The 26951-nt window shown below is 33.9% G+C and overlaps 1 protein-coding gene across 1 annotated transcript; it reads left to right on the top strand.

Annotated features, from left to right (window-relative positions):
• The first annotated feature begins 18314 nt into the window (after window positions 1-18314).
• On the top strand, window positions 18315-19897 carry LOC109010865 (ethylene-responsive transcription factor CRF4-like). The gene has a single exon (XM_018991811.2). The coding sequence runs from the start codon at window positions 18694-18696 to the stop codon at window positions 19753-19755; it is 1062 nt and encodes a 353-aa protein (XP_018847356.1). The 5' UTR covers window positions 18315-18693; the 3' UTR covers window positions 19756-19897.
• Window positions 19898-26951: the final 7054 nt, after the last annotated feature.

Here is a 26951-nt window from a genome sequence, read left to right as displayed (position 1 = left end):
TTAATGTCTTAATTAGTTATTCTTCAAAATGCTCGGAAATGCGACCCAATTTGTTTATATATATATATATATGTTATGGGTATTTTACTAATTAATACAGTACGTTGAATCTTAATTCAATTGTTGATAACCCGAGACCAAGACTAAAATAATAAATCCAGCAAAGAGGTCGTGCCCACGAGTGGGGGTGGGGGGGATCAGCACATGGTCCCTAAAATCGGGTTTATTATAATAGTTAATAATCATAAACAAAAGTAGCTAATCCCAGTTCCATGTCGTTGTCTCTACGCTCTGCTAAGAGACATGGGCAAAAGGTTGATAGCCCACAAGCTCAACATCATATCATATCATATATACTTCCTCCTCTCGATCTCTGGATCATTTTTACGTGGCGAATTGTCAATTCCATGCTCATTGGGTGCATTGTGGTCCCTTTACCTCAACATATCTGCCAAAATAATCATTAATTACTTACCTAATCATGCAGCTTCGAGCCATCACTGACCACTACTTTATGTCTAACACTCATATATATATATATATATATATATATATATATATATATATCAGTCAGTTTTACATTATTAAAAAGCTAATTTTAACTGCAAACATTTTTCTGTAAATGAAAATAATCTTGAAGGGTCTGACCATGTGTTCCACCATATAATTATACGCGGCGAGCTAGTTATCTTGGCACATAAATATTTCTCGATTGTTAGGATGGAGACTGATTTTAGAGCTGAAAATTTGAGAAACAGTGAGTTTGCTCGAGTCTCGAGCCCAGTGACAAGCGTGACTCGAGCAAACTCATGAGTTGAACGAGACACAAACTCTAGGGTTTCGTTCTAGCTGCGCTCGACACACTGCTTGAGCCAATGTTCATTGGCTGCTCGCTCGAGGTACACTCAACATGCAGCTCGAGCGAATGACTTATTTTTAGCCAATTAGGATTTCCAATGCCGTTTGTTATAAATATGTTATATTTTGACTTGTTGTGTATGACTTTCAGTATATTTTATGAGAGAGCAAAAAATTATAGAAAGTGTAAATTGAGATTGAGTGATTGTAATCTCCTTTGGTTAATAAGATTTATGCAGCTCTATGAATGTAGGCAATTTGCCGAACCACATATATTGTGTGTCTTGTTTGCTTGATCGTGTGCTTGTTTACTTTGGTTGCCATCGTTGGTGTAAGTGTGTTTTGCACAACAACTGGTATCAAGGGCCAAGGTCGGATCTGAAGGAGAGCGATGACTGTGGACAAAGTGAAAGAACCAGAGATCGAGAAGTTCAACAACATTGATTTTGGGTACTGGAAAATGCATATCGAGAACTATCTCTATGGGAAGAGGCTCCATCTTCTATTATTGGAAAAGAAGCTGGAGAGCATGAATGATGCTGAGTGGACCTTGTTAGATCGAAAGGTTCTGTGGATTGTTTGGCTGAACATGTCCAGAATAGTGGCACACAATGTCAGTAAGGAGAGAACCACGACAGATCTCATGATGGCTTTGTCAAGCATGTATAAAAAGCCGTCGGTGAATAACAAAATACACCTAATAAAGAAGTTGTTCAATCTGAGGATGTCAGAAGGTATGTTTGTGGTCCAACACTTGAATGAATTCAATAGAATCACAAATAAACTATCTTCTATAGAGATTAGTTTGATGATGAGGTCATAGTGTTGATTATGTTGGCATTGCTGCCAAATAGTTGGGAGATCATGGGATGGCTGTGAGTAGTTCAGCCGATAAGATGAAACTGAACTACGACGACATATGTGACATGATTGTTGCTGAAGAGGTACGTAAAAGAGACTCGGGTAAGTTCTCGGGTTCGGGATAGGCCTTGAATGTTAACAATCGAGGTAGAGAACATGACAAGTCAAGCTCCAAAAGCAGGGGGAGGAGCAAGACAAGATCTGGGCAGCAGATCACATACTGGAGTTGTGGCAAGCCAGGCCGCATCAAGAGAAATTGCAGGAATCAAGAAAGTGCAGAGGATGATGTTGTGAATGTAGTGGCAGAGAAAATTCATGATGCCTTAATTCTTGCAGTGTACAGTCCGATTGATGATTGGGTGTTATGGAACGAAGCCCCGTGTTGGACTCAGGAGCTTCGTTCCATAACACCTCACATCAAGAGATCATGCAAAACTATGTTGCTGGTGATCTTAGGAAGATGTATGCAGCTGGTGGAGAGGCACTGGATGTAGTGAGTGATGTGCGCATCACACTTCCAAACAGGTGCGTGTAGACTTTATAACAAGTTAGACACGTTCCAAATCTGAAGAAAAAGCTGATCTATGTGAGACAGCTTGATGATAACGGTTATACAGTAGCGTGGTCTGGAGGAGCTTGGAGGATCACTAAGAGATCTAACTTTTTGTATTTAATATCAAGGTCCAGTGATGTGTAGGAAAATACAAGAATTCAAAACGGCATGCTTGATTGTGTGAAACATATGAAGAAGCAAAAGGGAGGCAGCTTTTCCGTTCCTCATGTAAGCCTGAGGAAATTGATTGAGGTTGCCAAAATCGGTTCGAGACCTAATACTCCTAGTGCAGTGAGAGTTGTGAATCACCCAGTAGATATGCTGACTAAGGGCGATGTACGGGGGAGACTAAAGTCGAGCTCGACTTCAATGCATCTTCAGGCTTGAAGATAGGAGCTATGAGTTGCAGAGATGATAGGGCTTGGCTGGAAACATGGCTGGCATGTAGAGAACCAATCTCCAAGTGGGAGATTGTTGGGGTGGAGACTGGTTTGGAGTTGAAAAATTGAGAAACAGTGAGTTCGCTCGACTGTCGCTCGACAGTGGGCTAGAGCGAAACTCAACCTGTGAGTTCGTTCGAGTTTTGCTCGACACTGGGCTAGAGCAAGATACAAACTCTAGTGTTCGCTCGAGCTGCACTCGACACACTACTAGAGCTAATGTTCATTGGCTGCTCGCTCGAGGTACGCTCAACACGCCGCTTGAGTGATTGACTTATTTTTAGCCAATTAGGGTTCCCAACGTCGTTTGCTATAAATATAATATATTTTGACTTGTTGTGTACAACTTTCAGTACATTTTGAGTGAGAACAATTGTCAAATGAGTGTATATTATGTAAGAGAGCAAAAAGTCCTAGAGAGTGTGAGTTGAGATTGAGTGATTGTAATCTCTTTTGGTTAATAAAATATCAGCAGTTCTGTGGACGTACGTAATTTACCGAATCACGTATATTGTGTGTCATGTTTGCTTGGTTGTGTGCTTGTTTATTTTAGTTGTCATAGTTGGTGTGAGTGTATTTTGCACAACATCAATTGATATGTGCAACTTTGGAATCGTGATTAAGTGAAATGTGGGGTAACCTAAAGTACTTATCATTCGTGTGATTCTCCCTCCTTTTGAGTCCTTTTGGATTTAAAACCAAACAACGTAACTAAACCCATTAATATTCGTTCAATCTCCAATTAAGGATGTTTTTTTATTCACGATCTCCAAGCATGTTGAAACCAAACCATATAAAAGAACAGAACATGATGTCCCTCTAACACACCGCCCACATGATTTTGAGCACTTATAAAAAGTTGAAGTTTTATGAAATTCCCCACCCCTCATTTTCAGAGCTGATCTATGGATTGCAAACCAATTAGCAAGAGGACATAAACTTGCACGAGTTCCATTACATATGCAATTATATATCTCTGCATTATTGACGTATATATAGTACTTAATAAGAAACTTTTTTCTCCAATCAGGTCCAATATACTTCAGTAGTACCCTCACATGGGAAAGTAAACGTTTGCCACCTTCATGGACCATGGACATTCAGAGGACGTGAATGGTGCCGGTCACCGGTAGTCAAACGGTGAAATGTCAGTTGGGATCGAACCGACTGAGGTGGTCACCGTCTGTCGTAAAGTCCCGGGAATAAAAGCTCCTCAGAGACCATTTAATCATGTATGTAGTAGTATTTTTAGTTCTTCCCAAAACTTGACCATGAGATATATACTTGAATAGAATATAAGGTTACTAGCTGTAAGCTATAATTGGCAGTACTGGTGGACTGGTCGGAGACAAATTACAAACATATAAAAAGAAAAGATAAAATGTGGAAGCGATTTTTTTTTCTTTTCTAAATGTTTTCTGAGTGCTCGGCCTTGAGTACCGTTGTTTGGTCATAAAAAGTGCATTAGTTTATTCTTTGCACTAAATTCAACAACGGGCGTATGATCTGATGCTATATATGACTACGTCCAGGTGCTCCTCTCTGAACACTTCATCACATGATGCCCGCACGCGTCCCCTCTTAAATTAGTAGTTTAGATGTTTTGGAGTCATTTTACAATCGAACAACTCAAGGTCTGATCAGGAAAACACCAGTACCCATGAGTACTAGAGAACTACTTGATCATGAAGGTGAGAAAATCAGTAACACGTAGATGATTGGATCATATGTATTTTTTGACTCTCATATCAAAACCTCTGGGAGTAGTTTCCGATGTAAGAATTAAGAGTACATGACTTTGGACATGTATTTGTTTCTTTATTATATGTATTTTAAGAGTACTACTACTAGTGCATTGAAGATCTAATTCATGACTCTGGTGGCTTAATGTACATTATATATATAGTTCGTGCATGATCGGTGATCAGAATATTTGGCGTTGTATCTTAATTATGAGGTTATAACATATTAACCCAGATAATTTGTTTTGATCATTGAAGTAGAGATCAGAGGCAGCTCCTAGCTTGTTAATACGTTAATACAAATTATATATTGAATTAGACCACAATTATATATATATATATATATATATATATATATATATATTTGAATACAAGTTCTAAGAAATTTAGTGTCAACTAAACTTGCCATTCACATTCATTGATTAATGCAAGGGCTCTTAATCGATCCTATTGAGGTAATGAACGTCGATCCCAAATAACAAGTGTCTGTAATTCTGAAACAAACTGCCACATGCAGACACATATTGATGATCATGAAACTGCAACAACAAGATCAGCATGCATATTCAATATCTAATATCAATCTAGTACTTATTCTCACTTTTTTTGCAGTCAGTAGTACTAGTGCCGTTGAAACATGATAAATAGCTGGTAATTATAATTTCACTCAAATCCAGGCCTGCATGCATCTAGGGCTTCGCATAAATTTACTTACTGATGATTGAGGGCCGGGGGCGACTAATGACTATATAAAATCGAACAAGTATCTTGGGCTTGATGCTCAATATTATTGATCACTCATCCCAAGCTAGCTAGCCTCTTAATTAGTTTCAGCAAACCACCATATATATATATATAACAACAAATAACAAACACCAAAATGTTTTGAGCTACTGATCTTGTAAATATGGAAAATTCTATATATCATACAACCATCTCACTTTCATCCCACTAAGTAAGATTTGACACATTTATCACTATTAAATGATCATTTATTGCATGATTCTTTATCATCTAATGGTGATGAATGTGCCACATACTACTTAGTATAATCAAAATAAGATAATAGTGTGGTATATAACATTACTCTAATTTCAATAACGACTTGGTCATTGATATTGATCACCTGATTTCTTATAGCAGTTGGGACCTTAATTAATCCTTAATGATGGTTAGAAAACTAGTTAATCCTTATTAATCAGAGATCATGTCCAGCTCAGTTATCAGTTAATTGACACCCAATGAGAGAGGACTACCATGCGCTCCTCTGCAGATCAGGGCACGTACGTACATAGGAGAGATGAAAAGAGTAATGCTATAAGAAATTAAGGTCCCAAGTGCTATAAGAAATCAGGTGATCAATATCAGTGACTAAGTCGTTATTGAAATTAAGCTAATTGGCATTGAGAAAGAAACTTCTCCTGTAAAATATTGTAGGGTCTCATGCCTCCCACCATCCATGCCCGGCATACACAGCTAGGGTTAATGCTCAATCGATTGAACATTAGAATTAATCGTTATCCAGTGAGATTTGGGTAACTTATAATTAAAGTACTTATAATCATGTGATTAACATGATTGAATACGCATTGTTTCTGGGTTGTTCACAACATTTATCTGAGATTATTACACATGATACGTGGATCAGTCTTAACAGATTCTAACAAAAACATACATGAATGGGACAAATTAATATTGAGTACTACTGGGATATATTAAAGAAATCGATCCAATTTTTTCCCCACCAAATCTCCCGGCCTCCACACCTTTTTTTGAGGCTTTTTGGGTCTAAAGTCAAACGTCCAAACCAAACCCATTAATATTTCTACAATCTCCAAGTTGCTGCATGTTGAAACCAAAACATATAAAAGAACAGAACATGTCCCTCTAACACATCCCGCATTTTGAGGCACCATATGAGAAGTTGTATTTTTAACCCTCCTGATTTTTGGAGCTTTATGGATTCCAAACCAATTATATATCAAGATCAGGTGCAATTGCAAAAGCTCCATTACCCATACATGATGCAATCATCTCTGCATTATTCACATATATATAAACTCATTTTTCCAATCAAGGGCCACATCATCCGCACATGGGAAAGCACACGTGCCTCCTCCATGGACCATGATCATCGAGAGGGCGCGAATGGTGCCGGTCACCGGTAGTCAAACTGTGAATGTGTCAGTTAGTTGTACCACCTGAGCTGGTCACCGTCTGTCATCAAGTCCCGGGACAAATGCTCCCTTCAGATATTCTTGAATATGAGTCTATTCATAAATTATAAGGCACTCGACAAGTTGGAGACAAAATGAAAGATAAACTACGAAAGATCTTTATCTTTTCTAAATGCCCTCAAGTGTTTTGGTCATAAGACGCGCGCTATCCTTAGTTAATTAGTCTCTCAACTAAATTTAATTAGTCTCTGAACTAAATTCTGTATAAACGTTCTAAGAGCAGGCCTATCTGATGCCATGACTGCATTCCAAGTGCTCCTCTCTGAACACTATCACATGATGTCCGAACGTCCTCTCTTAAACTAGTAATTTAGATGTTTTGGAGTCATTTTGCTGAGCAAATTGAAGTCCGAATAAAATATATACACAATATGCAGAGAAGAATTGAATATATATATATATATGCAAGTAGCTAGTCAGTAACACATGATCGAGTTTGTTTGGTACATTTTTACTGTCATATATATAAAACCCTCTAGCTAGGGGGTAGTTTACAGCTTTTTCTATGAAGGGAAATTGGTGATCAAGTTTTTATACCACTCATTCGATATAAATTAATTCTCTTTCCCTAATGGTTATCAAATATTGATATGCAGACAACAGATCTTTTATTTTATTTATTTTCCTTATTATAAGTAATATTCAAATCTTCACTTTGCTAGCTAGCTAGGGAGCAACCAATTACCTTTTTTAATGATTAATATTTCACAAATATTCAATTAAGAGAAACGATATATATATATATATAGATATATCATCCTCATAAATTAATAGCATAATATATAACTACTCTAAAGTATATATGTTAAAGTTGTAGTAGTGTATTCAATTTCCGGCACAGTAAAAGCGATCTTTGGATATTTCAATTAGTGCTAATTACTTCAGAAGGAAGACTAGTACTCATGTGATTCATCTAACGTGCTAACATGCCAATTAGGGGCATCATGCAGATAGCTATATTTTAAAACCCCGGGATAGATTTGGGTAAGAATGATAGCTGAATGCTTGCCGTCTTTTTCCGTTTAAAAGTGAATGAAAATCGAAGCGTTCATTACTCAAAATATTTGATAATTATTTTCACTGCATTGGTGAAAGAGAAAACAATGCTTTTATGTTTCTTTAAATTAATACTAGTGCTTATATATATATATATATATATATATATATATATATATATATATATATATAAAGTCTTCGATCTGGGTAGAATTAAGTAGCTAGCGGAGAGATCAGATTGAGAGAAACCGACATCTCTTGCTTCAAAGAGAAGCAGCTTATATAATAAGAGTATAAGACTATATATTTATATATATATATATATTGTTTTTCAATGAAGATCATAGCATTTTTTTTTTAATTATAATAATACCATATCCGACTTCTCACCTGCATCAAAGTTCGAGCGAGCTCAGACGACGTTGCTTTGTGTTGTAACACATACTAAAGACCGAAACGATAATAAATTAGCTTCAAATTCGTGTACTGAGGTGGTCCTTCTTTTGAGAATGGATCTTGTCCATTATTTTATGCCTACGAATTTTATAAGAGAAACAGATGGATTGCTCCTTCGGCCTCAACCAAAACAGAAAAAACGTTTTCACTAATTCCCTGCATGCATGCCCCCAAACCGAATGATCCCGCTACTACTACGTATAACGTACGTACATATATACATACCTACATACAAATAATAGCTATTTGTCTTGCACTGATGATGCAGACAACACATATATATATATATACAAATGCAACTGCTACGTACTAACTAAATAAGGATGGTATGAACAGCCAAGCTAGCTAATAGATATGATCAACCTTATAAATTCCTATGATCGATGATCTCTAGTATTCTTATCACCGTTGAAACGACATAAGGAGCATGATTCGCCGGTTTCACTCAAATCAAGGGCATCTAGGGCTTAATTTGCATAAATAATTAAACTTATTGATGATTGAGGGGCCGGGGGCGACTTACAAGGACTGTAAAGAATCAAATTAAAGTATCTTGGACTTGATGCTCATTGACTAATCCCTAGCTTACATATTAGTTTCAGCAAACCACCAAGCTAGTACATGTTACAAAAAACAAACACCAAAAATATTGCTACATGATCAGTTACAAATTGTATATATATAGACAACTGGGCAGGAGTACACGTAGTCTCGAAAAAAGAACGACCACCGGGTGCTTTGTCGAATTTGATGTACTTCCTTAGCTGTCTTTTGTAATATGTCTCACTTGGCTCAATATTTAGGTGGGACACAGTCCAAGAAACTCCAGGGCATGCAATGAGGATTGTCATTGACAACATCATGTATATATATAATTATTACTCTCTCTCTCTCTCTCTCTCTCTCTCTCTCTCTCTCTCTCATACAGCTGATGAAACGTTTTGCAAAAATCAACCCCTCCAAATATTTTTAAAAGAAAAAAATTCTGATAATATTAACTCGTACATCTGCGGCTTAAATTGAAAAATTTTATTGGTTAAGTTGATCATTTGTTGTGATCTCCCCCTTAATTACTCTTATGAGCTATGAGGAAAATTTGTGTTCTATTAGGAACGATAAGAGAAAAAATAAAATGAAAAGTGAAATCAATCACACCAAAGCAAGAATTTTTACATAATTCAATAACGTGTTTACATCAACACCCACAAAACTGTAAAAATTTTTATTCAGATCAATGATAATCAAAGATACAGTGTGGCGGCCATACGGTGTGTGAATAATTAATGGTGGTTTACTCAAATGAAACTTATGATCAAGTTCCCTTTAAATATCTTAATAATTAATTGAACTTTTATGCGGTGTGCTATATATACATGATATATATATATATGCGTTATACACAGTACATCATTGATGTCTTAATTGAACTGCCCTTGATACGTAAAATGTGATCTGATCCTGCGTGATCAAATTTTCAACCTGATGATGATCAACCTCCGCTCCGCAAACTTTGAACAATTAAAGCTCATCACATGATCATGTTCAACCTGAGTTTTCTACCACGAAGTCCTCGATTGAAGAGATTGATGTGTGCTCCAAATAAGGATCATGTGACAAACGAAATGGTACAACGACATAATCATGGGGCCGGAGACCACCATCACATAATGAGCTCCAATAGTCCCTTGTACTTTTTACGTGCAGGCGTGCTAGCTCCAATTTGTAGCTAGTTTGGTTACAAAAATGCTTACCATACCCATAATTAAAGGTCCTGATCATCCACGTGAAAATAGCTTGTATCTAAAGGTTCAAACACATGTATCTAAATGCAAGCAGATGGAATATAAACCAAAGCATGCAGACTCAAAATCGGCGATCGAATTACATCATGTTTTTCTAATTAAAACCCATCATTCGTATACCTAATTGTGATTTTGAGAGCATAACAACCAATCATTGGGTACCACATTAGGATATATGCATGTTTAGACATATGAAAGCCGGGTCACACACGTAGAACATATTTTTTAAGGTTTTTAGTTTTGAAAATTTCGAAATTTAATATTGATATATATGCAAGTCGGCTTGTTTGTTTGATGCACCGTTTGAGGAATTAACGTTTGAAATTTAATATTAATATTGATAAGCTAGCAAGTGATCATGATCTCTCCCTGCTGGCCCATATCTCTCTCTCTCTCGAGTACTTAAATCTCCAGGACAAAACCATATACATATGCATGGGCATGGCTGTCTTAAAGATACCATGCCTGTCTTCATTGTTGTAAGCAAGATACAAAATTATGATCTTTCTTATAATATCGTGTCTTTTCTCTTTTGGAATTGTTCAGTCTATCTGAACTTGATCCTTAATCATTGGAACATTCACAGTAGTAGTACTGCATGCAAATTTAGGGACAATTTGAAGTACATGATCATGAGCCAGAATTAGACACTATAACAGTAGTACTACTACTAGTACCACATATATATATATATATATATATATATATGGTTTAAACCTACTACTTTAAATGAAATAATACTACGTAGTACTGCATGCTGTTAACAAAAATTTTCAAACATGATAAGTAGAACTTTTAATTTTCCTTGCCCCTAAAATAGAGTAAGAAAAGGAAAGACAAATTTTCCAAATTATTCAAGACGCGCGTTATAAATGTAATATTTGATCTTATAGAATTTCATATGTTGGAAATATTGGATTTTAAAGCCTAATTAAATGATCTGATCATGTATATATATAAAGGTTATTTCTGTGAACGAATTACTTATAATTTGGTAGTGAGATCGACCAAACCTTAACTATAATAAAATTTACATATTATTTCTCTATATATATGTTCGATATCTATAAATCGTAGAAAATTAATAACAAAAATTACAGAAAACTCTGACCCATATTGTCCATCGACACAAGCCGTATGTGAGCGCACGGTAGAGAGAGAGAGAAGGGGGAGGTGGGTTAGGTTTAACTTAACCCCAAAACAACATCGTACCGTTGTTATATATATATATATATATATCTGTGTGTGTGTGTACATATGTATGGCTTAAGTCCAGGCTTGGGGGTGCAAGATGCAGAGTCCATCTCTGCCCCCGCTGAGTGTTTTTCCAATAGGTTGCCCACACCGCCTAGGTGGGGTTGGGGCGATGGATGTGAGGTGGCGGATGGCAGTGCCCCGCCACCCAACCCTACCCAAAATGAAATTTTTCCAAAGCTTGTTAAGAGTATAAGTTTGACCAACAAATTGAAATATATAGATTAAGAAGATTTTCTCATTTATAAATTAGTGTAAAAATATAGTATTTATCATGAGATCCATTATAAATATAAAAAGTTTCAAACGCTACTAATTTTTATAAAAAATGGATATGGAAAACTTTCACATAAGTTGTATTTTGGTATGTAAATAAATGAAGTTGCAAATAGATTTTTAATATATATTGTCGGTTTGCAATCGATAGTCGGTAAAGAAGAAACACTATTTCACAACTCTAATATGGCAGGAACTAATTTGTATAAGAAATTTAAAACTTTATATCTCATATTTTCTTTTAATATGATATGTGGGCAGCATGGATGATGTGTGCTCCAACTCGGAGACATGCCGGTTAATTAAACATTGAAGCTTTCATCGGCATGTGTGTAACTTGATCAAGAACATACACAAATGTCTCATTTTATCAACCAGACATGATCTCTAAGGTATAGCAATCAGGAGCATATATGAGACCTTTACATAGAAAAATGAAAACAAAAGGAAACAAGAGAAAAGAATGAGAATATATGAGGCAGTCCACCAGGACGCGTGTGACTGGCATATCTCAATTACAAGAACAAAAAGACCAGAAATAATGTGGAGGAGACATACAAAATCCATATATAAATGGAGGCAAATTCTTTTGAGTGTAAACTTTCCTTCATTCAAATTCATAAAAATGTCAACCATTACATAATCTATCTCTTGCCACTGACAACGTATAAACTCAGGGCCATCCTCGATCCATACCCTCTCTTTCTCTAATTGCAAAGCTTTCCTAGCTAGAATGTGGGCAATTGTATTACTATCCCTATGTGAGTACTGCATTTTTCACTCAGGTTTATACATTAGAAAACTCTTTTACATCTTCTATAATGTGATCCATGTAGGACATATCTTCTTTATTACTATTTACAACATTGACAACAGCTTGAGCATCCTCTTCAATAAATACTTTTTGAAAACCAAGATCCTTGCATAACTCTAGGGTATGCCACAATGCTAGACATTTGTTACATTGTTCTTTCATCTACAAGCAGCAGCCATTACCTCACCCCTATCATCTCTGATAATAATGTCTATCCCCATCCTCTTGTTCTATTGGCCGAGAGAGGCATTCCAGTTGGCCTTTACAAAACTTCTATTTAGTTTTTTTCCACTTCTGCAATATCCTCCCAATCTGTGTTGCAGAAGAACTTTCCCTTGAACTCAATTGTGCTGACTGAAACTTTTGAAGACCATCTTTTTCTGATCTTATTACTCTGCTAGGGCTTTGAAACCTTTCTTCAAATATATATTTCTTCCTTCTTAGCCACAATTTCCTCATGACATAAGCTATTAGTTCTAAGTCAGCCTTGTCCATTTTTCCCATCAGTTTCTCCTAAAGATTAAGAAAGTTATCTTCTACTGTTCCCCACTTCTAAACTGGGCTAGGAGGCTCTGTCCACACATCCTTTGTAGTTGGGCAATTCCAAATTACATGCATAACATTATCCTCCATCAGTTTCTTCCTTGTAGCCAGTAACTCGTTCCCTACTTTCCAAAGAAATATTTTCACCATTCCTGGCATATTCAACTACCAGATATTTTTCCATCTTGCACCCATGGCCTGTTCATCGAGGTTTCTACCTACCTTGATCTTTTCCTATCAAGTTCCACATAATAAGCACTCCTCACAGTGTATTTACCCTTCTTTGATGGGCCTCAGATGATTCTATCCACTAAACCCACATAATGGCGGCAAGTTCTAGGTTGCCCTCCACGTTACTCTAGTCTCAGCTATAAAAAATAATAAAAATATATAATAAAAACCTGTAAACAGTAAAATTAGAAATAAAAATCTTATTCTCACTAGCACATTCTCAAATTAACTATAATACTTCCCAAAATGATATTTTTACAAGGCTTGTTAAGAGTATAAGTTGGACCAATAAATTGAAAAATATAAATAAAGAAGACTTTTTATTTATAAATTAGTGCATAAACATAGTATTTATCGTGAGATCCACTATAAATATAAAAGTTCCAAACACAACTATTTTTTATAATAAGTGGATATGGAAAACTTTCACACTATAAGTTGTACTTTGGTATGTAAATAAATGAAGTTGCAAATAGATTTTTAATATATATTGTGTCAGTTTGCAATCAGTAGTCGGTAAAGAAGAAATATATAGCAAGAACTAATTTAGAGGAGAAATTTAAAATCTTTTATCTTATATTTTCTTTTAATATGATATGTCGACAGCATGGAGGATGTGTTCTCCAACTTAGGGACATACCCATTAGCAAATAAAGCTATTAATAAATTAACTATATTTTTTAGCTTATATGGCTCCCTTGTCCAATTTTGTTTGTGCTACATTATATGCACATTCTCAAATTAACCATAATCCTTCCCAAAATTAGAGGTGCTACCCGCACCCAATGGGTTGGGATTCATAGTTTTGAATTCCATTCCAGTGACCATTTCGATTAAGTTACTGGAACGAAATATTTCGATACCAATATCATCTCAGAATTGTCTATAAATGGATAAATTAATTATATATATAAAAAACTATATTCCAAAATAACAACAATACAAGTCATAAACTCAATAATACTTTTTAATACAAGTCGTAACAACACAAAACTTAATAATACTTCCAAGTTCTCAATCCAACTGTTAAAATAAATAATCACACATCTTCATCAATAAGACAATAAGGATCAACTTTCGAAATATTAATCAAAATATTTTCGTCAATGTCACCACCATTCTCAACATCAAGACCAACATTATCATCGTCTTCCACATTTAGTGAGTCTAATGGCTCCTCAATACTTTTCCAATCAAAGTCTTCTCCATCAATAAGCTCAGATTCTTCATTCACCCATTCCTCCATCAAGTCAATGTTTTCAAAGTTAATTGGATCCAGAGCATATCTTCCCTTTTTTATGTTTCTGTCAAAATAAAATTCAGACATAAGTGAAAATGTTACATATTTTTCAACAATGAAAAAACATTATTATTGAAAAAAATTTACCTATATCGCAATTTCAAATTATAACAAACAAATACTAAATTATTCAAACGTTTATGCTCTAATCTATTCCTCTTCTTCAAATGAATAAACTCAAATGTGTTCCAATTTCTTTCACAGCCAGTTGCACTACAACATTGACTTAGTACTCGAACTGTAAACTTTTGAAGTGTTGGAACCTTGTGACCAAAATTAGTCCACCATGCAACTATAGCAACAGTGCAATTATAAATTATTACTTAAAATTAAATAAAAATAAAATAAGGCAAAAATTAAAATACAGATTCACACTATTTAACAAATGATATTGATAATAACTGGACTAATTTTTTCACGCTGGCGAATTATGAAAGAATGTCCAAAATCACCTTTTGCATTCTTATACAATTCAAGTTCTTCAATGATCTTGTCTTGATTATCAAGATCAAGTTCCAACTACATAGCACAAGTCATAAACCCACTTGAAACATCATTTTTATTTTTAAAGTAAGGGTTATAGTAAATTCAAGGGTTAAGAAAACAACCTGCCGCATTTAATGGATTGTGAAGTTGTTTATCCCACCTAGCATCAATGATCCTGATGAATGGCATAAATGCAGTAACTTTGTTATTGCGCCTTGCTTTTATATTCTCTTTGACTCTTTCCATTGCATTATACAAGTGTCCCATTGCAGGCATCTCTTCCTCGGGATTGCCCCTTTCCCTCACTAGGTTGCCTCTGGGCAGAGGGGTGTTTGCCCTCCGAAATCTGCCACCGCCTCTCGAGGGCGTGGCCCCCTGTCCATTTGTTGGGGTACAGGGGTGGACCCTTGGTTCATCTGCCTCACCACCCACCCACATCTGTCACAACTGGAAAAAATAAAAAAATCAAAGAAAAGAAAAAATTCACAACAAAATACAAAATCCACAACAATGAACAAAATACAAATCAAATCTACAACACAATACACATAAAATCGTAAACAACAAAAAAATCTAAACTAGTGAAAAAATCCAAGGCCACAGGTCCACGGTGACTGCGAGAGGGACTTTTGGAGAGAGGGTCTGAGAAGAAGAGGAGGAGGATGAGAAGAAGAGGGCACAGGCCGCATTGCCTTGGCGATTGTGAGAGGGATAGAGGCCAGTCTGAGAGGGCAACGACGCAGAGAGTAGAGAGAGAGTGAGAGAGAAGGGGGAGGTGGGTTAGGTTTAACTTAACCCCAAAACAACATCGTACTGTTGTTATATATGTGTGTGTGTGTGTGTGCGAGCGCGCGCGCGCGTATGTATGGCTTAACTCCAGGCTTGGGGGTGCAAGGTGCGGAGTCCATCTCTGCCCTCGTTGAGTGTTTTTCCAATAGGTTGCCCACACCGCCCAGGTGGGGTTGGGGCGATGGATGCGAGGTGGCGGATGGCAGCGCCCCGCCACCCAACCCTATCCAAAATGAAATTTTTCCAAGGCTTATTAAGAGTATAAGTTTGACCAACAAATTGAAATATATAGATTAAGAAGATTTTCTTATTTATAAATTAGTATAAAAATATAGTATTTATCATGAGATCCATTATAAATATAAAAAGTTTCAAACGCTACTAATTTTTATAAAAAATGAATATTGAAAACTTTCACATAAGTTGTAGTTTGGTACATAAATAAATGAAGTTGCAAATAGATTTTTAATATATATTGTGTCGGTTTGCAATAGATAGTTGGTAAAGAAGAAACACTCTTTCACAACTCTGATATGGCAAGAACTAATTTGTATAAGAAATTTAAAACTTTATATCTCATATTTTCTTTTAATATGATATGTCGGCAGCATGGATGATGTGTGCTCCAACTAGGAGACATGCCGGTTAACAAATAAAGTTATTAATAAACTAAATACATTATTTTAGCTTATATAGTTCCCTAGTCCAATTTTATTTGTGCTAGATTATATGCTACTTTTGGCAAAGTGTTAATGATTAAAATCTTAAATGGAAATAAGAGGAGAATTTTCACTTAAGGTAAGCGTATAATCTTTTGAGATGGTTATGGGAATGTATGAACAAGCTAATGTTTTGAAGACAGAGTGGCATTCCTTTGTCGACAAGCCACAATTAACGGCTATCACCGGTTGATAATTAGGGGTCCAAGTCGTTCTACCGGTTACCGGAGTGAACTCCAGAACGACTCAAAGTAATGCATGTGGCAGCTCCTATTGCTTTAGATTATGAAAATTAAATAGAAATTGGTCATCAACATCAAAGGCCGTACGTCGTCGTCTATGTGTTATTGGTCAACCACTAAGAATCTAACAAATTCGCTTGGATTCTATTTCTATACGTACTTTTTGAGTATATATAGCGAATTTCAACCAAAGTCTTTCTTTGATGTATCTCCGACCCATAAAAAGAAATTAAAATCTTTTTACAAACTCATATTTTTTAAGAAAAAATCTATTAATCATCTTAACTCTCATCATCCTCCAATCATCTCATTATGTGACATTAGATAATAGATTTATAAGTAAAATATAATAAATAATTTCCAATCACTTAATGCCACATCATAGGATGATGGGAGGATGATGGAAGTTGAGATGATGAGTAGTATTATTTATTTATTAATTTCGTATGTCAATATGTAAACTTGTTTTCTATTTTTATAAATATTAACTAATCTTACACAAGTGAAACCCCACACATGACTCATATATGTCTAAAATAAATCCGTTGTTAGAATTCTTCTTTTTTATCAAAACATAAAAAATAAAATAAAAAATAGTAGCATTGCTGCCACGCGCTCTCACATGTTCACCTTTTACGACATTTTTCTTTAAAAGAAGCAAAAAGGCACACAGAGAGGATTTTAAAGTTACTTTGACCTATGTATTTATAAAAATGGCTTCATTAAATTATAACATAACTTTTATTTTTACAGATAAGATAAAAAAAAAATAAATAAAATATTATTAGAATAAATATTTTAATATTATTTTTATTTTAAAATTCAAAAAATTCAAATTATTTATTTTATTTTATATAAAAATTTAAAAAATTATAATAATTAAATGAGATAAAATAATATAATATAAGATAATAATGATTATGAAAACATACTATATTTAAAATCTTCATTTGAGTAATAGAAGTGTTATTAGGATATTATAACAAATATTATATATATATATATATTTTTTTACATTAAAAAGATTTTTTTTTTCTTTTTTTTTTTCTACTTTGGAAATGATATCTTTCTTTGTGAAAAATATGTATTTCTGGAGAGTCGAGAGTGTATGCATTATTCATGGTGAAATGGCTACCGGTTGTCACTCCCTCTAGAACTAGTAGTCTAGAACTCAGGAGGCCCCGTCTCTCTCTCCCTCGTAAGTCGCACTGGATGAATTATGAACGGGAACTACCAAATTCGTTTTCTATTTTTTTATAATTTCTTTTTTCTTCGCTTAATTAAACGCACGGACAAATTATTTTGCTTAATTAATAAAACAAACAAGCTGCACACCGCAGAGGACACCACTTAAATACAGCCCTTCGGTTCTATATACCTCTCGGGTTTTGTTTCACAACCTCCACCACACTATACACTTTACTTTTTTTTTAATTTTTAAAATTTTTAATATGTTTTTAAATTTCTTTTAAGTTTATTTTTTTAAAATTATTTTAAATTTTTTATTTATTATTCATATAATAAATATTTAATAAAAAAAATAATAAAAATTAAAAATAATGTGAAGTGTGAAATGTTAGGAGGTTGAGAAGATTTATTCATACCTCTCACTCTCCCCCTAAAGCCTCCGGTACCCTCTCTCTCTCTCTCTCTCTCAAAAAACCTACAGAGAGGTTGCCTTTAAAATCTCCAACCCACGATTTCACAATGACTTTTGTGTAGCCTTTATATCAGTGTTCCTCATCCCTCCTGCTAAGACACGAATTTGATCACTGTCTCTCTTCTGGCTCTACCTCTCTTACTGCTCGCTGAATCTCTTTTCTCCTGTTTGTTGAAGTCTCTCTCCTATCTTCCCCATGACTATATGCCTCAAGTTTCTATCTTTTCTCTTGATGGATTTCCAGATTTAAACAGTGTTTTTGCCTTTTGTTTCGAATCCACTCTTTCCATCTCTCTGTGACATATTTCTTATTCACCCTTTTTTCTAATCTTCTTGCTCACTGGTCTTTCACTTTCTTCCGCCTCTTTATTTTCTTCTCCTTTTGAAAGAATCTGATAGGAGAAATCTTTACTCGAGGGAGAAAAGATACAGACATGGAACAGGACCAAGGTATCCTATGCCCAATCAAATACACCGAGCACCGAAACATTATCAAAAAGCTCACAAAGCACAGACAAGTGCCTGATGGTCACCGGAAACGACAAGATGAGCCAAACCCCCCGAGAGTCGTACGGATATCAGTGACCGACCCCGACGCCACGGACTCGTCCAGCGATGAGGACCATGATTTCTTCGGCCGGCAACGTGTGAAGCGGTACGTCGAGGAGATCAACATCGAGTCCGGTTGCAAGAACAACGTTGTTTCGAAACCCCGGAAACGACCTGCTGGAGAGGCCCCCGCCTGCCGGAGGCCACTGAAGGTGGCTCCGTCGAATGGCAAGAAGTTTCGAGGAGTACGGCAACGGCCATGGGGAAAGTGGGCGGCCGAGATTCGAGATCCCACAAGACGTGTACGACTGTGGTTGGGTACCTACGACACCGCTGAGGAGGCTGCCATGGTTTACGATAACGCAGCCATTAAGCTTCGAGGTCCCGACGCTTTAACCAACTTTGTTACTCCACCGAAAGAAAAGCCCGAAATTAATGTTCCTTCGGTTTCGAGCTATGATTCGGGCGACGAGTCTCACTGTCACGGTCACAGTCTTTCTTCTCCGACTTCTGTTCTTCAATACAGAACTCCTTCCAGTGAAGAAGTCCTTCCCACAGAACAACATGAAAAACAGCAAGAAGAACAGGTGGGAGAGTGTAAGCGAGAAATAGCTATGGAGGAAGTGTTCGTAGAATGTCAAGCCGAAACGAGTCTCCCCGATGATTCGGGTATTGGTGTGTATTTACCGTTCGATTTGCCGTACTTCGATGATGTCTTTAACTTTTCCGAGCCGTATTTGCTTTTCGATGAACCAATATCGAACGATACAATGATGGACGAATTCGGTCTCCTGTTCGGCGAGAACTCAAATAACGAAAGTTTGGGATCCTCATCGATGATGAATCAGAGTCTCAGCCAGAACCAGAACCAGAACCAGAACCAGAACCAAGGAGATGATTATTTTCAAGAAATCTTGTTTGGTTCAGATCCTCTTGTTGTCCTATGAGTGAGGAGTGCTTTTTTGAGATGAGTGTTGTTGGCTGCTGCCGTTGGCTTGCCGATTTCTCGGCAGATTTTGTTCCGGTCGCAACAAAAGAATCGGCTACTTTTTTTTCTTTTCTTTTTTAAATTTATTTCTTGATACATTACTATGGAGTAGTAGTTTTGTATTAGTGTTCATTTTTTTTTTTTTATTATTGTTTTAAAAATCTCCATCAAAATCAAAGGAGAAATGAGTGAAGTTTTGTTTAATTTCAATCTGAATTTTTTACAAGGCTTGTTAAAAGTTCCATGTTTGGTTTTGACCATATAATAATTTTATGAAACGAATAATTAAGCTATTTTCAGCTTTTATTATTCTCTATCATATATATTATAAGTACTTTTGGCTAATATTAATGATCCTGGATTCTAGAAATGAAATCAAGAGGACTTCTGGAAACATTTTCATGTAAGGTAAGCGTATAATGTTTGGAGATATTTATGGGAATGTATATATAAGCAAGCTTATGTTTTTAGCATTTATTGGTCTTAATTATAGGAAGAGAATGGGATTATGGGGTAAAAGATTTATTTATCCCATAAATTTGGGTTTTTTTTTTTTTTTAATTTTTCCCAAAAAAGAGACATACCCGAATCATCTAAATAATTGTTGTGATGATTTTGAGACATACCGTTTTGATTTTCTTAGAGAAGCAGAAGAAAAATAAAAATAAAAACTTGCAAGAAAAAAAAAAGAAGAACAAAGATTTATCAATGAGATTGTATACAAAGTCTTACACTCAAATTGTAAATAGAATTTCTAAAAAATGATTGTTGTGATGCAGCAATGCCAGCCTCATTGGCATTCCTTTTGAGCCCACACCGCACACGCGTAGGCGCAATTAGCGCTTGAGGGACGGTCGATGGGGTCGGAGTCGTCGTATCCGTGTGAACACAAAACCGTTGTAATTTTTTTAAGTAAGGCGTGCGTTTTCGTTTTCTAATTTCTTCTATTGCCAAGTTGTGCTGTCGCAAAAGCAAAGTTTTAGCACAAAGGAATATAAATTTCACAGCTTAAAAAGCATGCATATTTAGGAAATATACAGTAATGTTGAAGAAATCAGCATAATTTTAGTTTATTTGCTTTCCTAAAAAGAAAAATATTTTAGACACAAATGGATTATATAAAAATAAATCATCTACAAATTAATATAATACGTCAGATTGTAAAGTTATTTTTATTGTAAAGTACATCTAACAGATTCTATAAAATCACATCAATACTTTCTGAATTTATTTTGTATAATCTCTTTATGATATATGCTGTAGTTCTCTTCCTAAAATGCAAAATGTACCTTTTCTTCACTTTCTATATGGGTACCATAGTTTAGAAGAAAATGATCGGAAATAACGCTTATGAACAAAAGTTAGAATTATGTGACATGCTAATTGCGTCATACTAACCCATTATTATGAGACTTTGGCTAAATATTAATTAGACAATGAGTGAGATGGGTTTATGAACATATATAGCTGGCAATATCCAAATCAAGTTGTTAAATAATTTGAATGAATTATAAGATCATTCCTTATATTATCTTTTTAGCCGTCATATTTGAAAAAACATTAATCGATGGATCGGCATCTTATAATTTCAATCTCATAAAAAGATAAACATACGGAATAATATTATAATATTGCATGAAATATCTCAAATGTTTAATTCTCTAAATATTACTATTCACAAAATATTATTTATTATTATTTTAATATTATTTATAAATCCTCTAAAATTATGTAGCATCCAAAGTACATAGATTGGAGTATAAACTCTTGATGTGATTGGACTTTGACTTGAAGACAACAAGTCAAGGGAGCATTCCTAAACAGTCCATGGAGCATTAATTCTAAATAATTTCTTCAAAAATCATGGTTTTGTGCTCCTCATCGCTTCTATTTACAATGTTGTTCCTATTTTATTCATGTCTACGTACGTACTGGTTTAGTGGTTTTTATTATATCTCAGGCAAAAATATATTAATTCGTAAATTGCATGTGGTCAACCCATTATCAATCTTTTATGAAAAGGTCAACCCAATAAAAAAAAAAGTCATAATATATTTTTTTTCACCATATTTTTCGCTTCTATTTAATTAATGATTCACGTACAAACTGGCAGAATTAATGGTATATTTGGTAGTCAATCATAAAAGCGGAACAATGAGTACTAGTTTTAGCCCTTTTCCTGGATGGAAAAAATAAAAATACCAGGATTCTGGTAAGATTCCTGTACCTACTTTTCAAATAAATTTGAAATTTAGTAAGTATAGGTCCTAATTAAGTGCGTGCACATGTTAATCACTAAAGCTCGTTTTTAATTTTTTATAGGAGAAATACTTCTAATATAAAAAAAATTTATAATTTAACGTGATTTAATGTAACAAATTGAATTGTAATTATTTTTATTATAAAATAAATTTATCAAGATATATTTTTTTTATGGTAACACATGTTAATATATGGTGATTTTTATTTTTTTGTCACAATGAAAAACAAAAGGACACAATGTACCATATTGACAAGTGTCTTCTTTGGGGTAGGTTTGTGGCTAGGGAAAATAAAGAAATAAATAAATGGTAATGAAAAACAAAAAGGGCCTCTAAATTATATAAAAATGGTCTACAGGGAAGAGCCTACAACCTGCGTGATGAGACTGCGAGCATATATAATATCTCTGCAGTGAGAGAGTACTTGCTTAACGAATACTCAAAAGACGCAGAGGATCAGTGACACGAAAAAGTTCCCATGATTATGTCTCGAAGCCAGACAATAATTCCATTGTTTTTTATTTATTTTCTAAAATAGCAATTCAGTTAATTCCCACGAGCTGTCAGGTGTTCATCACCTTAATTAACTTGAAATTAAGAAAATAAATATCACACATAAGGGTGTATTTGTTTTTTTTTTTTTTTTGAATAAACCTCATTCATTCATGGAAATCATTCATTACAAGCCATATCAACAGAAATCAAACTTGAGATTAAATCAGAACATTCTTCAACCCAACATGTAAAATTTTCTAGTTTTAAGGCAAATTTTGCCAACTTATGAGCAATCAGATTGCGCTCTTCGCGAACAAATTGTATCTCCCAGTGCAGCAATTTCTTTCAGGCTCTTCACATCTTTCACTACCTGATCATACCATGTCCAGTACTCCCAGTGAAAGACAATGAGGATGTATTTGAAGTATTTTGTAAGGAGATCATTAACTCTATTCGAGTGCAAACAGTACCACTGTTAATCATGGGGGGCTATATAATAATATATATATATATATATTGCATGGGGGGCTCTAGAAGCAAATAATGGTTCTAGCAATGAAGGTTGGGTACTTAGTAATGGAGGGGTCGTTTTTTAATGGTTGCCGGTTGGTAGAAAATTTAGGGCAACAAAAAAATGGATGTAGGCAATTACAGTAAGTAGTAGTACTGGTACTTGTGGGTTTGGGATATATGACCCATGACACGTGAGAATCTGTCCCGTCCCATGCCGCTCGCTTCAGATCGGCCTCCTGCATCTTGAATGAATGAATGAATTACGTACCTTCTTTTTCACACCCCTGTTATTACGTACCCCTTGTAGGTGGTATTAAGACATTTGAAGAACCAATTGTCAAGAATCAAGATCGAGGAGGCACAGATCATCATGATCTTGATCATGCACGAAATGTACAGATGATCAGTATTAATATTACCTTTTCGCGCGAATTAGTAAGTACTTTAACATTTTTCTATTTGTGAATTTTGTGCTTTTACGTCATAGAAGTAGTAGCGTAGAAAACGTACGTGTTGAAAGATAGATATTAGGTCCTTTAATTAGTTGTTAAGAATATTTTAAATTATTAGTGAATATAATTGAAATAGTTTGTGAACAGTAAAATTATCATGAACTGTTTATAAATAATAATAAAATAATATGAGAACAATTGTATTTTCAAACATATTATATATCTTTAAACAAATATTTTAAAACAGATTTTATGAAGATATTGAAGGGCAATTTAAAAAAGAAAAAAGAAAAAATAGTATAACCTGCAATCATTGACTGAAAGAAGAAAAGCATCGATCCTTCCTGATCACGATAAGACCGACATTTAATAGTCATTTAATAGTGTAAGAGAAATGTTTTAACCACAAAGATATCTCATAAAAATAAATTTATAAATTGACGTAATTTATTATGAAACATTAAGTTGTAAAACTAATTTTATCATAAAATAAATATATATCACTCTAACAAATATTTATTTGCTTAGAACTTGTCGTTTGGTCGCAAGTAGCCAATATTTGGTTACTTGTTTTCTTAGAGTTTATCTGCCCTTCTTTCTTTTTTCTTTTTAAAAATACCACTTATATTTATTCTTTTTTCCTCATTTATATTTGTTGTCATTTTATATTATTTTGACATTTTTATACCATCCCAATATGGTCTATATATTCATTGAGATGTAGATTGAAGTAGGTTAAATCTCTCACCAACTTTTGTTTCTAGAAGCAGCAGCAAATATTCTTCCCCACCCCCTTTAATTGTCTCTTTTTTTTTTTATGACTAGAGGTGGTAATACATGATACGACCCTTGAATTCAATACGAACATGTCATGAAATTAGTAGATTCGGGTTTGATGTTCACAGGTTCGGATCAAAACAAGTTGACCCGTTAAGACATGATTTACAAACAGATCAATAACGGGCCAACATGTTATAGTGATAGTTTGTAATGCTGATTTTATTATATGTTAAAATTTAAAAAATATTGACACAGATTTTTAAGATATTGTGGTTATTGTTAGAGATAACATTGAAGATAACCAACTGGATAATGTTGTTATCGACAATCATCATCTGCAGCATGTTGTTCCTAAAGATAAGCAACTACTTGATGATAGACAAACACTATGGCATCTGATATATATGTAACAACCACCACTTATCATATAAGATGAGTTATCTATTTAGATAGTTATCACTTGTATTTTATCCTTATCATTTGAAATCTTTGTATTTATCAGCACTAACCTCATGTGCTGGCTGTTACTTGTAATTCTATATAAATTACAATTAATACACTTTGTTTTGATAACTTGACCAAAACATATTCCTTCAACTCTTTTAGTTATTAATAAATATAGATTTTAACTTTATATAAAATTATGTTAATCAGGTCAAATGAATTATGCGTTTTAGTTCAACCAATTTACATGAACGGGTTTAAATGAGACGTGTTGTGTTAGCGAAATATTAAACAGATTAAAATGGGTGACAACACGAACCGTTATCTAAATGGATTGGGTTAGAGTTTGAAAGTTTGACACGTTTAGCTTAACGGATTAGGTTCAGGTTGACCTATATAGTCGAATGTTCATGAGTTGATACGACACGAATACGACTTGAAAATATTATTTGCCACCCCTACTTATGACATGATCAGTCATGAAATTAAGGGGTCACCCAACGAGAGTTATTTCTCATTAACATTTAACAACTCGTTTTCTTTTTTGATAAATGATATGTCCGTTAATGTTTCGTAGTTAGAAACATCCTTCAATACTTGTTTGGATATGAAATAAACTAAGATCCAGCTAGCCAATTAGAAGTCCATTGTCAAGAATGAAAGGAAGAGATAAAGTTAGAGAAATTTAAGGATGAAATTAATTATATATGCCAAGTAGGATTCAATTATTCTAAAGAAAGGAAAAAGATCTACATAAAAGGAAGAAATCTCTACAAATCAAGAGGAATGATCATCGGATTATATGAAACACATGCAATTAGTTTAGAAGGACAATTAACTTATAATTTTTATTTTAAAAAAATGAGATTATTTAGAATTCTTGTCTAATATTATAGAGAGGCCAGGGTTCAACCGGCCTGATATATATCTATGGAGGATCCAATCGTAAGGGGAAAATAAAATTAATTTGCTGACCGGCAATTAAATTGCCACTAGGAAAATAAAAAATAAATTGCATGCCCTTACGTACAAATCATGACATTATGATTGCAAAGTAGTCATGTCGGGAAAATTATAAAAATGTCTTGGCGTTTAAGTTAATAATATTAAATATTTATTTATATATTCATTTGTATTCACAATTCATCTCAATTTATCTTAATTTATCTTATTATTATTTAATAATTTTAACTCACAAATTTTATTATTATTCACAACTCATTTTATTATTATTTACAATCTATTTTAACTTATCTTAACTCATCTTTAAATCCAAACGATAGTTATATTTTCTGTCGAACTATAATCATGATGTCCTTAATTCTTCACGTGAGATATCTACTGAAGTTGGTGTAATTAATAATAATCTTTTACTGACTACTTTGGGCAAGAAACCGACGGTACTCATGCTTATACTTTGAGCCCGGTTTGTACAAAAAAAAATAATTATTTTAATTCATTTAATCTTATGATTTTTTCAAATTTTTATATAATATATAATAAATAATTTAATTTTTTTAAATATTAAAATAATAATAATATTAAAAAATAATATTATAATAATATTTTATTTAATTTTCAACTTTCATCTTAACTATTTATCTAAACGGCACTTTATGGGAGGTTTAAATAATAAATTGAGATGAAATGAGATGAAAATTAAAAATTAAAAATTAAATAGAATTTTGTTAGAATATTATTTATTATTATTATTATTATTATTATTATTATTTTATAATTTGAAAAAATTAAATTATTTATTATATTTTATATAAAAATTAAAAAAATTAAATAAGATAAATTAAGATAAATTAATTTTTTTTTTTTTTTTTGGGTATCCAAACCTCCCCGGGCCGCTCTCTGGTAGGTCCAGCTTGATTACTTAGGTGGTGGTTGCCAAATTAAAAGGACCACCAGCGGGCTCTTTTATTTATTTATTAGTTGCTTTTGTCATTCCTTTAAGAAAATATATATCATTTTCCATAAAAAAAAGAAAAAGAAAATATGTATCACACAATTTAATTTGTTTTTTTTAAGGGAATGTAAAATTTATTACTTTAAAAGATAAAGTAATCTCATCTCTAATTTGAAATAAGGGTTCCAACTAACATTTTAATTAAATTAGAGCGTAAAAACTGAAAATTTTCGGTGTTTTTAAGAGTGAAAAATTAAGTACTGATAATAGTTAATCGATTATGATGTAGATGATC

Source organism: Juglans regia, chromosome 13 (genome assembly GCF_001411555.2).
Source record: "Juglans regia cultivar Chandler chromosome 13, Walnut 2.0, whole genome shotgun sequence".
In the NCBI taxonomy this organism is placed as follows: Eukaryota; Viridiplantae; Streptophyta; class Magnoliopsida; order Fagales; family Juglandaceae; genus Juglans; species Juglans regia.
The sequence above is the reverse complement of the archived record's forward strand: the minus strand, read 5'-3'. Positions and strand labels throughout refer to the sequence as shown.

What these genes read in the sequence shown, in the direction of transcription:
- LOC109010865 (XM_018991811.2), top strand. Translation starts at nt 18,694, where the DNA reads ATGGAACAGGACCAAGGTATCCTATGCCCAATCAAATACACCGAGCAC.